At 40.3% G+C, this 13,992-nt stretch overlaps 1 protein-coding gene and 1 pseudogene across 1 annotated transcript; both read right to left on the reverse strand.

Annotated features, from left to right (window-relative positions):
* Positions 1-4,120: 4,120 nt before the first annotated feature.
* Positions 4,121-6,952, reverse strand: LOC125190977 (UDP-glycosyltransferase 76F1-like). The gene is made up of 2 exons (XM_048088420.2): positions 6,335-6,952; positions 4,121-5,250 (listed from the first exon to the last, which is right to left on the reverse strand). Exons 1-2 carry the CDS (start codon positions 6,801-6,803, stop codon positions 4,358-4,360), a joined length of 1,362 nt encoding a protein of 453 aa, XP_047944377.1. The 5' UTR covers positions 6,804-6,952; the 3' UTR covers positions 4,121-4,357.
* A 5,496-nt stretch (positions 6,953-12,448) lies between these two features.
* Positions 12,449-12,945, reverse strand: LOC125191343 (major allergen Pru ar 1 pseudogene; annotated as a pseudogene).
* Between the last annotated feature and the right edge of the window lie 1,047 nt (positions 12,946-13,992).

The raw sequence follows: 13,992 nt of genomic DNA on the forward strand, positions 1-13,992 counted from the left end.
GGCTAGGATTGGTGGTATGGTGTTACTTTAAGAGGTGTTGTCATTTTAACACAATCCTATATATATATATATATATATATATATATATATAAATATTACTCCATCCGTCCCGCTTAAGATGACACGTTTTCCTTTTTAGTTTGTCCCAACTAAGATGACACATTTCGTTTTTTGGTAACTTTCTCTCTCCAATTAATACACTCAATCACTTTTTCTCACTCCTATTAAAATATCCATCTTTCTTCATCTCTCTACTTTAATACCTACACCCACCTTCTCTCCCTCCAATTAAATACTTTTACCAATAACTCCTAAAATCCTGTGCCGGCTAAGCAATGTGTCATCTTAGCCGGGACGGAGGGAGTAATATATAGTACTCCCTCCGTTTCTTCATAGTTGAGGCGGAACTTTTCGGCACAGAGTTTTAGAAATGAATGTTGGGTGTGTTAAATAAATAGATAAAAAAGTAAGAGAGAGGAGAAGATAGAGAGAATAAAGTATACAGTGAATAAAGTAGAGAGAATAAAGTAAGAGAGAGTAAAGTAAGAAAGAGAAAAAAGTTACCATACATGGAAATGACTCAACTATGAAGAAACTTTTCGAAATGGAAAAATGACTCAACTATGAAGAAACGGAGGGAGTACTATTTTTTCGGTTTTTCGATATTTTTAAAAATTTCGGTTTTTTCGATTTTGTTCGATTTTTGGTTTTTTAGTTTCGATTTTTAGGTTTTTCGGGTTCGGTTCGGTTTGGATTTTGAACTAAATTTGATTTTTCGGTTTTGGTAAAAAATTGAACCGAAACCCTAGTGCTCACCCATAGATGCGTGCATCACCTTGCATAACATGATAGTCGACGATGAAGGTACAAGTGTCACCGATTGGGGCAATGAGGAACTAGACCTAGATTTGGTGTGGCGACCCCACCCCACGTTCTCGGATTACCGATGTGCTACAATGGTTCTAGCGGCACAGGTCTCAATGCGCAAGCAACAAGACCATGCCCGCCTCATGTCCAACAAGACCATGCCTGCCTCATCATCGTTGAAATTGTAGTTTTTTAAAGTATTTCATATTATACTCTTTCGACTTTTTAAATAAAATGATCTTTTTAAAATTATAGTCATAAATTAATGTATATTTTAAAAGTTTATTATATTCAGATACAAATAAATTAAAAAATAAAAACTACTTCATCCCCATAAAAGATATCTCGCTTTCCTTTTTCGCTTGTCCCACTAAAGATATCACATTTCCATTTTTAGAGAAAGATCCATCACACAATAATATAAATATTATATTTCTCTTTTCACCAAACATAAAAATAAAACCTCCTAAAATCTCGTGCTGTCTTATAAATGTGAAATCCACTGTGGAGATGAAGTACAAAATAGTTGTTGAAAAGATAAGACAGACTATAGAGCGTCCTATTGCAAGGGGATGGGTAGAATTATAAAATACTGACAAAAAGACTATAAATTGGTATAGGGTGCCTCCTCTGAATCAACAATTTAGCTGAAAAATTAGTTAATGTATTCCACTATTTCTCTTGTAAGAGCATCCACAATAGTAATAGGCCAGTCGCAATAAAAATAATTCAAAAACAACTACATTTTACGGAATAAAATTTACGATTAAATTACGGAATAAAATTTACGATTAAATTACAGAATTAAATTTACGAGACATATACGGGAAAATTCATTCATTTCATTAAAAAAAAGGTACATAGTTTAAAAAAAATACATGATTTTTTCAAAAAAAAGGGCTTCGACACACGAGCCCCGCCACTCTCTACTCCTCGTCGTCGCCGCCGCCGTCCTCGCCGCCGCCACCCGGGGTATTTGAGCCCGCGTCTGAACCCCCCACCAGTGCCCTCGAGGCATCCAAATCCACTCGCATGTTCTCGAGCATCGAGTAGATGAACATCTTCTCCGTGGGGTCGGTTGCGGCCTTCCACTCTTGGAAGACCTCGAACATACGTTCCTCCGTCTTCGCACGCGAGAATAATGTGTACGCGCGTGGGGGTGGGGGGGCCGAGATGACCTCATGGGGCGATAGGGGGGATCCTCCCCTCGCTGCCCGTTGCGCCCGCTTTTGGCTAACCGGGCGAGGGCGACGAGCAACGGATGGAGGGGACGAAAACTCCTCAGCATCTGGGGGGAGGTCGTGGGATCCGCCGCTGTAGTCGCCGGAATAGTTCAGCCTCTACTTCTTCAGCCACCCAGCGTCGCACCCCGCCCGGAACTTCTCAGAGTCCTTCAGCAACACATAGCATTCCCAGAAGAGGAACTCCTTATACTTCCCCGGCAAGGGGAACTGACTCTCCGCTATCCTCCGAGCGTCCTCCTCATTCTGCCCACTAGTCAGCTGGCGGAGGGCGTTGGTGTACAACCTCGAAAAACGGCCGACAGCGGCCCTAATGCACTCCCACCCCTTCCGGCAATCCTCCCCGCTGAAGTCCTTCCCGTGCGGGCAGTTCCTCCTATAGGCAGCTCTAATATTCGCCCACATGTTGACGACCCGCTGGTTGTTCGCAACCAGTGGACCGTCGCACACCGTCAACCACGCTTTGGCCACCCCGGCGTACTCATCCTCCGTCCACTTCCTCCGCGTGGGAGTGTCGTCAACACCGGGCTGCGAGGACTCGCCGACCGCCTTGTCCTTCCCCTTGCCCTTCTTCTTCTTCGGCGCGGCCCGACCCGCTGAAACGGGAGTGTCCGGATCCCCGAGATCGATCCCCATATCATGCAATGACAGAAGGTCATCGCCAGTGAACTGCGTCTCCACTGGGGTCGACGTGTGAGACGAAACCGTAAAAAAATCAAGAGAGGAACGATAGACCGTGTCCCCCCCCCCCCTGCATCCCGAGATGCATACCGTGCTGCATCCCTCCCTGCCACATCATCCCCATCATCTGCTGCATCATCTGCTGCTGCATCTGGGGCATACCTCCCCACCCCGGCGTTGACTGCCCGCCGCTCCCCTGGCTCCCCTGCCCCCCGCCCGGCATCCCCCACGGCATACCCCCCGGTTCCCCCCCTGCATCCCCCCCCGGCGCTCTGGCCATCATCCCCATCAACTGCCCCCAAGGGACGTTAAACCCTGGGCCCATCTGCCCGCCTATCTGGCCCCATCCAGATCCCAAGGGTACCGTGGGCGTATGAGAGCCGCTCGTAGCCGGACTGGACTTGTTGTTGTTGTCCATCGCTCGATGATGTTCTTGTACAGAAAGTTAGAGAAAGTTAGAGAGAGAGAAAACTCGTTAAAACAAGTGGTGCAAATGAAAATGAAATTAAAATCGCGTATATATAGGTTTTCAAAAAAAAAAAAAAAAACCGAAAATAAGCGTTGGCCGATCGGCACGCCACAATGGCGGCCAGCGCATCGGCCAACGCCCTTGAATCGGCTAGCCCACGCCGATTTTCTGGTCGATTCGCCGCGAATCGGCTAGCCGGCACTGTGGATGCTCTAATAATCGTGCATAGTATCAATCAAAAGATTCTTTTCCATCCGTATCGACTTTCGAGAATATAGAATTCTCTTTGAAAATTACAAGCATCACACTATACTAATTTGCAAAATATACACATAATAAATTAAAAAGAATAAAAGGAAATGCAGTTTCGCTTTGCACACATTTTGACTGATCTGTGTCACAAAGTTTAATCAGAATAAAATATATATACTCTCTCCGTTTTTTACAGTTAAAGCGGAACTTTTTGGCACGGAATTTTAGAAATGAGTGTTGGGTGTGTTAAATAAATAGATAAAAAAGTAAGAGAGAGGAAAATGTAAAGAGAATAAAGTATAAAGTAAATAGAGTAGAGAGAATAAAGTAAGAGAGTAATGTAAGAAAGAGAAAAAAGTTACCATATATAGAAATGACTCAACTATAAAAAAACTTTACGAAATGGAAAAATGACTCAACTATTAAAAAAATGGAGGGAGTACGTGTTTAAATAAAAAAATTATACTGTACTACGTTTGTATGTTATTAAATGTTGCATTTTAAATTGTGATGGGACTTATGCATGCATTTTAAAATTTCTCGGTCGGTGAGCGATCGTGGACATGGCTACATGAACAAGTCAAAGAAGTCCAACGATTAACATTCTAGAAATTCAAAAATATGATTTCATGATTCAATAGTATAAAATGTTTAGAGAAAAGATAAGACTTATTATAGTCTTATACAAAGATAGCTGCACTTATTTATACTAAAACAGAGTAAAGAACAGAGTGATCACTTCTCATTAGCCAACTAACTAACTAACCACCTCCGACTGTTTCTCCAGCAACAACTTCCAGCTACCTCCATCAGTTTCAACATACATAAAATTTTAAAACCTGCTAGACTAAGAGAAAGATAAATATTTGACTAATTTAGACAGTGAATCATAAGAAGATCCACCTGGCCTAACACAAACATTAGCTACTTCTTTGTAAAACAATGCCCTCTCTCTAACCTCCTCCCCTTCTCTCTCCTCCATCAACCTCCTCACAGCCCTCTCAATCCTCTCCCTGTTTAGCTCCTTCTCTATTTGCTCCCCAACCTTCCAAACATGGCTCACATACCTTGCATTCACCCGCTGATCGGTGAAACAAGGCGTGCATATCATCGGCATCCCTTCGCAGATACTCTCCAGAGTCGAGTTCCATCCACAGTGCGTCCAGAACACTCCTACTGACGGATGGGCTAGCACTTCCAGCTGAGGGGCCCATTTCACTATATGCCCTCTCCCGTTCAACCCGTCGAGGAAGCCTCCCGGCAACATCTCCAGCCATTCAGCGCCGCGTACTAGGCCGGGCCGTATGACCCACAGGAAAGGGTGCTTGCTGCTGGCGAGGCCCCAGGCTACCTCGAGAAACTCAGGTTCTTCTATCGTTGCAATGCTGCCAAAGCTGACGTAGATTACAGATTTGGGGACTTGTTTGTCTAGCCAGGAAATGGAGCTATGGTTTTGTGAAGAAGGTGCATTGCTATTGCTATTGCTATTGCTATTGACATTGTGCTTGTGAAATGGACCTATTGGGAAGATTGGGATTTGGAAATCTTGATGCAGTTTTGCAATCGATGTTTCTTCGAGCTCTTGAAAAGAGTTCCAGATTAGGCCTGAGGAGGCTTTGGTTTGATGCACCATTTCTTGAACTAGCTCGTAAAGCATGTCTTGATGAGGCGTGTTGATCACTGGCAAATCTTTGATTCTCAGTGGAGGAAGCTCTATAACTGCCTCCTCCAGCCTGTCATCTACATTTCAAGACAAACGTTGCTCAACAACAATAAAATTAATTGGAGGGCACAATGCCAAGTAAATTACGAAGAATAGTCAAATTCTGATATGTCACATATTTTTCAAAACCGAAATCATAAATAACCAAGTTTTTATAATTTCTCTAACTATAATATCAAGCGTATATCGCCTTAGTGAGATGCCACAGACGCGTATCCCATACATCGTTTGTAATGTAGTCTGAGCTCCGGTTCAACCCAATCCCACAGTCCGCAAACGTCCCACTACATTTTGATTAAATTGGTGTAGGAAGAAGTAATATGGATTATATTCAATCACTTCGACTTACGGGATACACGTTCATCTCACTAAGTCAATATCAATACACGTTTGACACTACGCCATAAATATTATTCCACGTAGGTCTAGAAAATGCGTATGAAATAATTGCAAAATTCTAAAATTTGGTTAATTATCATTCTAGTTTTCAAAATTGCTCCCTCCCTTATTAAAAAGTATGACCTATTTCCTGAGTAACCCCGTTCCTGAAAAGTATGAACTTTCTAATTTTGGATAGTGAAACAACACAATACCCTACACATCACTTTATTCACGACTTACATCATTATACTACACTATTAATGATGTGAAGCTCACTCTCCACTAACACTACTTATACTACATGTATTTCTTTTTTTCTTACTTTACCAATTATACGTTAAAACTCGTGCCGAATCAGGTGTTCGCAAACTAAAATTTGACTATTTAGTACTCCTTTGTTCCTTGTTAATCAAATCATCATAATGTAGTCATTTCTATGGCAAAAAATAACCATTTCTCTTACTTTATTTCCTTAACACACAATTCTTAATCCCTGTGCTGAAAAGTGGACCACAAACTTAATCTACTTTGACAAGTGGCCCTCACTTAACTTAATTCACTCAAATTTTATTCCAAAACTATAAAACAGGATCCACACTTTTTCTACAATTTTATTTTGTATAGTCAAACAATTTCTTAAAACCCAACAACATCTATTGACGGATGGATGGAGGTGAATTAAGGGCCACAAAAGTGCGAAAAAGATGAAGCATTACAAACCTCGAAGAGGGAGATAGCTTTTCTCCAGCAGAAGAGGAAAAGCAGCAAAAGCCAGAAAGGAACACACGCCGCCAGTCCTCAAAACAATCCTCGGAAGCCGCAGACTCTCACAAACCCCCGTCGTGAAATGAAAGATAGCATCCGAGATCAAGCAGGCCACCGCATCGCCCTCCGCCAATAATGCCTGCTTCAGAGGCTCGACGCACTTGTCGTTGAGAAGCGCAAGAAATGAAACTAGATCGGCGTTGAAAGACTCTTTGGAGAAGTCGTCGTCGACAATGAGGCGGAAAGTGAAGTGAGGGTGGTTTGCGGGGTTTGGGGGGTTGAGTTTGAGGTGGAGAATGGTTATGGAAAAGCCTTTGGAGTGAAGGATGTTTGCGAGGTGGAGCATAGGGCTGATGTGGCCTTGCAGCGGCAGAGGGAAGAAGATGAGACGGCGGCGGATTCGTTCACTACTTGTGTTGTCCATTTCGTTAACTGTGAGATTGTAAGCTTAAAATTTATTGAGTCTGAAAGGTTTGAGAATATAGTAGTATAAGGGCAGCAGACACAGCATCGACCGAATTTCAGATTTTGGTAGTCATTCTAGATTTGGGTGAGGATGAGTAAATAGGTGCACATATTATTATAATCCAATTTTTTTACCAAATTATGAATATAAATGTACCTATACCTCTAAATCCATTTTTGTAAGAATGAAGTACTCTCGCCCCGTGTCCTAAAATAGAAACTTTTAAAATGATACAGAATTAATACAAAATTAATAAAATATAAAATGAGATAGAATGCAATGTGATTGAATAGTGCAAAATGAGATTCTCTTCTTTTTAAAGAGATATTCTCTCCGTTTCCATAGAATATGAACTATTTTTTTTTGTATATTCCTAAAAAATATGAATTTTATAAATTGGAAAATGTTAAACAACATGATACCTCTACATATCATTTTATTTACAACTTATATCATTCCTCCACTAACATTATTTCCACTATCCTTTCTCTCATTCTCTCTTACTTTTTCCCTTATTTATTAAAACTCGTGCTGAACTCATTGTTCATATTCTTTGGAGACGAAAGGAGTACAAATTTTCTAATATATAAAGTTTATAGTTTTATGGAATAGACAGAAAAAGGAAGAACTTTTATTTATATAGGAGGGATAGAGTATAACTTTTAACTCTAATTTTATTACAATACTCCCTCCATCCCATAATAAGAGTACTATTTGATTTAGGCATGGGTTTAAGAAATAAAAAGAAAAATGAGTTGAAAAAATTAGTATAATGTGAGTCCTAGGGGTGTGTGTTATATTGCTAATTTTTTAAGTTGATAACTCATCAACGCAGTGCTTTAAAAATGTCAACACAATAGATTGAAACGTCAACAAAATTATGTATTGATATTTTTAATACACTGCGTTGATGGGTTAACAGAATTAGCAACTTAAGAAATTTAAAATAGATACTATTTATGATTTATGGTAAAAATAAAATAGAACTCTTATTATAAGACGAACGAAATGCAAAAAGTGACTCTTATTATAGGACGGATGAAGTATTAAACGTGAACATGAGAATATACTCACACATATTTTGACGTAACATAGTTGAAAAGATTTTTATATTTTTAAAACATTTATTACTCTTTTTCACTTTATGTTACTTAAGTGCATTTTTGTACTTTTTTCATCCCATTTTAAGTGGCAATAGGTCAGTCATAGGTCAGCCACAGGCTAGCCACTCTCTCTCACTGCCACATCATCAGCACTAAAATTTCACCTGTCACATCAGCATTTTAATCAAATAGGCTAGCCTAAGGCCAGCCACAGGCTAGCCGCAATAAAAATAATTAAAAAACAACTACATTTACGGAATTAAATTTACGATAAATTACGGAATTAAATTTACGAGACATATACGGGAAAATTCATTCATTTCATTTTAAAAAAAAGTACATTCATTTAAAAAAAATTACATAATAAAGAAAAAAAACTATCGCCGTGCAGTCTTCGTACCCACAACTCTTCAGTTATATCCTTTTGGAGTTGAATATGAGCATTCACTTGGCGCATGTCTGCATGTGCCTGGAGGCGGCCGGCTTCATCGTGAGGTACCCCACGTCGTACGTTAGGGCTGGCCATTCTTTGGCTTGAACCGGCCTCATCGTCATTGGCCCAATTAGTCAGTTGTACGCCTTCGTCTACGTCGATCATGTTGTGCAAGATAATGCAGGCGTACATTATATCACCAATGTAGCCGAAATCCCACAAACGCGTTGGACCCTTGATTGCTGCCCATCTAGACTAGAGCACACCAAATGCGCGCTCCACGTCCTTGCACGCTGACTCCTGCCGTTCCGCAAAGTAGGCCTTCTTGTCATCACTTGCGTGCCTGATCGTCTTCACAAAGACGGGCCACTAGGGTGTATACCATTCGCCAAGTAGTAGCCCATATCATGCCGGTTGCCGTTTGCCACAAATGAGACGGCCGGACCGATGCCCTGACACTGCTCGTTGAAGAGGAGCGACGAGTTGAGGACGTTGAGGTCGTTGTTCGACCCGGTAATCAGCTATGACCTCGAGGATCATCGTGGGATTCTTTGACTTGTAGCTGGTCATGTAGGCACCCTTTCAGGCAGTCGGATAGTTCTTCCACTCCCAATGCATACAATCTATGATGCCTAACATCCCGGGGAACCCATGCTGCTGCCCGTGCATCTGCATCAGATCCTGACAATCTTGGGGGGTAGGGCTTCGAAGGTACTGATCATGGAATATTTCAATCACGCCCTGACTGAAATACATCAGACATTCCAGGGCTGTCGACTCACCGATGTGGAGGTACTGGCCAACTTCCTGATTGCCGCCGTGCAACTTTGAATAGGGGTGTAGCCGGGTCTGCCAGTCGCATCGTGCCTGAAGCGGAAATACAGATATCGACGCTCTAAAGCGTCAACGATACGCATAAACAACTCCTTGCGCATTCTAAAACGCCGCCTGAACATGTTTCCGGAAAACCGCGGGTCCGGAGCGAAGTAGTCGTCATATAGCCGCTGATGTGCAGCTACGTGATCCCGATCAATCACTGCTCGGCGGTGGACAACGGGTGGAGGGCGAGGTACCGCCTGCTGTTCGACCCTTCGCATGTACCGCTCTATCTCGCGGTTCATGTAGGCCTCCATAGCCTCGTTCATCCACCGTTCGTACTCCTCAGCATCCCCACCACTACCTACCACCACTGCTACCACCTGCGTTACTCATCGCTCGATGTTGCTCTTGCACAGAAATTTAGAGAGAGAGAAAACTCGTTAAAACAAGTGTTGCAAATGAAAATGAAACTAAAATCGCGTTTATATAGTTTTTCAAAAAATTTCAAAAAAAAAAATTAAAAATGGGCGCTGGCCGATCGCTCGCCGATTGGCACGCCACAATGGCGGCCAACGCCCTCAAATCGGCGTGCGCTCGCCGGTTTCTTCGCCGAAATGCGGCTGGCCGTTCCAATAGTTCGGCTAGCGACGCGAATCGGCTAGCCGCTATTGGAGATGCTCTAAATGTTCACGTTCTAGAATGGTAAAATAGAGTGATAAATGTGATTGAATATTTTAACAAGGAGAAATAAATTTGTTCCAAAATATGGAAAGTAAGTGGGTCAAATTAAAATTGGAAGGTGGATGGATATCTTGAGTGGGACGGAGAGAGTACTTTATATCCCATCTGTCAACTAAAAGTTAGAAACTCTTTCATTTTTGGTCCATCCCTTAAAAGTAGAAACTTTATATTTTCGAAAATTTCTTTGTTTCTAATAAAGTGGGATCCATTTTCCATTGACATATTTTACCTTCTATTTTTTTTTACTAATTTTATATTAAAATCTGCGTCATTTCAATAATTTCTATTTTTAGGAGATTGAGGAGTAATTAATATTTTCACTCTTAACTTTATCTTCCAATATCATAGTTAAAATATAATAATTCTAGAAATGAAACATCGAGAAATTTAATATTGTAGCATTTATTCCAAAGAGTAAGTAATGGCCATATGTAGTTTTAAATATATGACGTTTTTATGATTTTGTTCTAGATACTCCCTCCGTCCCAAAAAAATATGTGTATTTGAGGCGGCATGAGAATTAAGAAAAAAAATGGTAAAGTAAGAGAGATAAGGAGAATGGTATGGTAAAATAGAGTAGTTAAGTATGGATAAAATAGAGTGATAAATGTGATCGAATATTTTAATAAGGAGAGAGAAATTTGTTTCAAAATATGGAAAGTAAGCGGATCAAACTAAAAATGGAAGGTGGATGGATATCTTAAGTGGGACGGAGAGAGTATCCGTCAACTAAAAATTAGAAACTCTTTCATTTTTGGTCCGTCCCTTAAAAGAAGAAACTTTATATTTTAGAAAATTTCTTTGTTTCTAATAAAGTGGGATCTATTTTCCACTAACATATTTTTCCGTCTATTTTATTTTACTATTTTATATTAAAATCTGCATCTGCGTCGTTTCAATAATTCCTATTTTTAGGAGATTGAGGAGTAATTAATTATTTCACTCTTAACTTTATCTTCCAATATCATAGTTAAAAGATAACAATTCTAGAAAAGAAACATCGAGAAGTTAAATACTGTAGCATTTATTCCAAAGAGTAAGTAATGGCCGTATGTAGTTTTAAATATATGACATTTTTACGATTTTGGTCCTAGATACTCCCTCCGTCCCAAAAAAATATGTGCATTTGGGACGGCATGGGAATTAAGAAAAAAATGGTAAAGTAAGAGAGAGGAGGAGAATGGTATGGTAAAATAAGAGAGATGATGAGAATGATACTTAAAGTAGTGTTAGTGGATAGTTGGACCTACCTCATTAAATGGTGTAACTGCTTCAAATGTCATGAATTTTCATCGAATTCCGATTTTTTTCCATCAACTTTGAAAGTATCGTGCAATGTCATGAACTTAACCGGGGTGTTGCTATTTTCCTATTCGACCCGACCCGAGCTTTTTCCGGCATAAATAATGCTAACTGGGCACGCCTGAAGTAGGATGTGGCAATCGGCGGAATTACGTGAAACGGCTTTGTTTCTAACATAGAAAACAACGTCGTTTCATCCTTATGCAATTACAAAATCAACTATATACATCCCTAAACCATTCCCAAATCAAAATAGAACCCTAGTTTCGTTTCTTTTACGGTTCGTATCCCTCCCTTGGTGAATTCGGTCTACCAATAGCTTTAGCCATTTCGCATCGATTTCGAGCCTTTCGCAGCGATTCCGAACTGGGTTGAGGTGCAGATTTTGCAATTACAGTTTTGGGTTTCACATTTCGAATTTAATGTGGCATTTGCGAAATCTGATAAACATTTCAGTCTAATGCATTTGAAATGTGTAATTAAAAAAAGTTATAGACAAACGTTTAAACCCAATGATATTATCACAAATTCTATATTTTCCCTAGTCTAATGTTTGAGGCCTGCACCCATTCTAGGTGGCCAAAATTTCAAGTACTTTGTCACTTTTTGTTGATGACATTACTCACATGTTTGTTTATGATATGTATAGATATTACTATCTCCATGACTCCATCCCGCATTAACTGTCACATTTACTTTTCTATACTCGTTTTATAAAAGTGATAATAAATAGTTAAAGTCGGGACATAGTAAAAATTAGAGAGAGAATAAAGTAGAAAAGATTCTTCTTTACATTATTCTCTCTTACTTTACTATTTCTCCACTTTAACTATTCATTATAATTTTTACAACACGAGTTCAGACAAGTAAATGTGACAGTTAATGAGGGACGGAGGTAGTATTATTTGATATGCTTATCTTAATTTACATTACCATAAATAACCTTTTCCACATTTATTTTCCCTTTCATCATCCTTTTGCTTCCTTGTGCTGCTTATATGTTGTGAAACAGTTCAATAAGTAGAATTAGACATAACGTTAGTTGGTTGGCAACTCGACATAGTTTTGGTAGGAAAAAAAAAGAACACTTTAATTTGATGAGAAGAATACAACAAAAATGCATGTTATTGGAAAATACAAAATTGAAAGAACATAGAAAGAAAATCACACAAAACAATAGTTTTCACTTTTCAGGCATGCATGGCTGTGTATAATTGAAGCTTTTAGGCATCAGGATTGGCAATGAGGTAAGCTTCAATGGCCTTGAACATAGCCATGGCCTTCTCCTTTCCTTCCTTGATCTTCTCCTCGCCAATCTCAGCATCACCCTTTGTGTTGTAGATGCTTCTGTTCTTACTAATGCTTCCTCCATCTTCAGTTGGGACGATCTTCACATGATAAGTAACGGATTCAATAACTCCTCCAAGAACATCGCCCTCAATTATGTTGTAACTGTGGGTCAAGTTCTCCTTTTCGATAGCATCCACACGGTGCTTCACACTCTTATATTGACTCCCTTCGCCAAAATGGATAAGCTTGATGGTCCCAACGCCACCATCTCCTTCCAAGATCTCGACGCTCTTGATTGCTTGAGGCATGATCTTGGGGACGAGGGTGTCAACATCGAGCACCACAACCTTAAAAATCTTTGCGGCCGAGATGGGGGAAGGGATCTCTCAATATCGAAAGTGATAGCACCCATGATTAGTTGAAGTAAAATGAGAAAAATGTAGTTGTAATTAAGTAGGAAGATTTGTGTAATATGGTTGTATATGTGGCTTAGTGATATGGGAAAATGAGAGAATATTAGCTCCCTATTTATTGTTGGATTTTCTTTGAATAATTCTGTGATACAAAGATATACCTAACCGGGCGTAATACAACCCAAATGAAGAACGAAGATAAAAGTACAATAAACTGAATTGAAATAACAAAACAATAATCGAAACTATAAACCGTAGAGGTGTAAGCCGAGTTGAGGAGTCCTCTTTCCGCAAGACGAGATACGCCCCGGTAGTGCTCTCGGATTGGCGTGTCGTCCCCAAAGATAAAACGGCTTCGTCTTGTTCGTTGCAACACCGCAAACATAACAAGCTCCGGCGAACTGGATGATGGCGAGGGTAGCTTCGATGGAAGACTATGCAAAGAGATGGAGAGAGCTATGCAAATGATATGCAATCTTTTGTGTCTAGTGTTGTGTGTAGAATGCAATGGATGCATGCCTATTTATAGGCCAAGTCCACTCATTAGGCTTGATGGAGTCAACGGCCATTATGTGTGCCATGATGGCTTTGACTGTAACTGCCGGGGGTTACTATTCGTTACGAGAGCTAGAGAGACATGATGCATCTGGACACGCTACACGACGGGATTCATCGTGGACCTTTTGGCACACGATGCGTCGGGTCCATTAGGGACCTTTTGTCACCCGCTATGCATCGGGGTCCGTCGTGGACCGCTTGGGATCCGCTATACGTCGGGGTTTGTCGTGGACCTTTTAGCACCTGTTGTGCACTTGGTTCCACTATAATTATTACACATAATAATTCATCTTATTAAATCAATGTTTAATAAGGTTCTCTCCACCAATGTGGGATAATTAACTCTTTTAATCAATCCCTTGGTTTTATCTCATAGCTCCTTTATAGCTCATCATTGTGACAAACTTTAATTCATAATTTCTCACTCACCGGGAATCGGTTTAGAGAAAATGAATATACCACAGACATCTACTCCAAAAGTAAATCGT

This window comes from Salvia hispanica, chromosome 5, assembly GCF_029641045.1.
Source record: "Salvia hispanica isolate PSC_SH4W2 chromosome 5, Shi_PSC_v1, whole genome shotgun sequence".
Taxonomy (NCBI): domain Eukaryota; kingdom Viridiplantae; phylum Streptophyta; class Magnoliopsida; order Lamiales; family Lamiaceae; genus Salvia; species Salvia hispanica.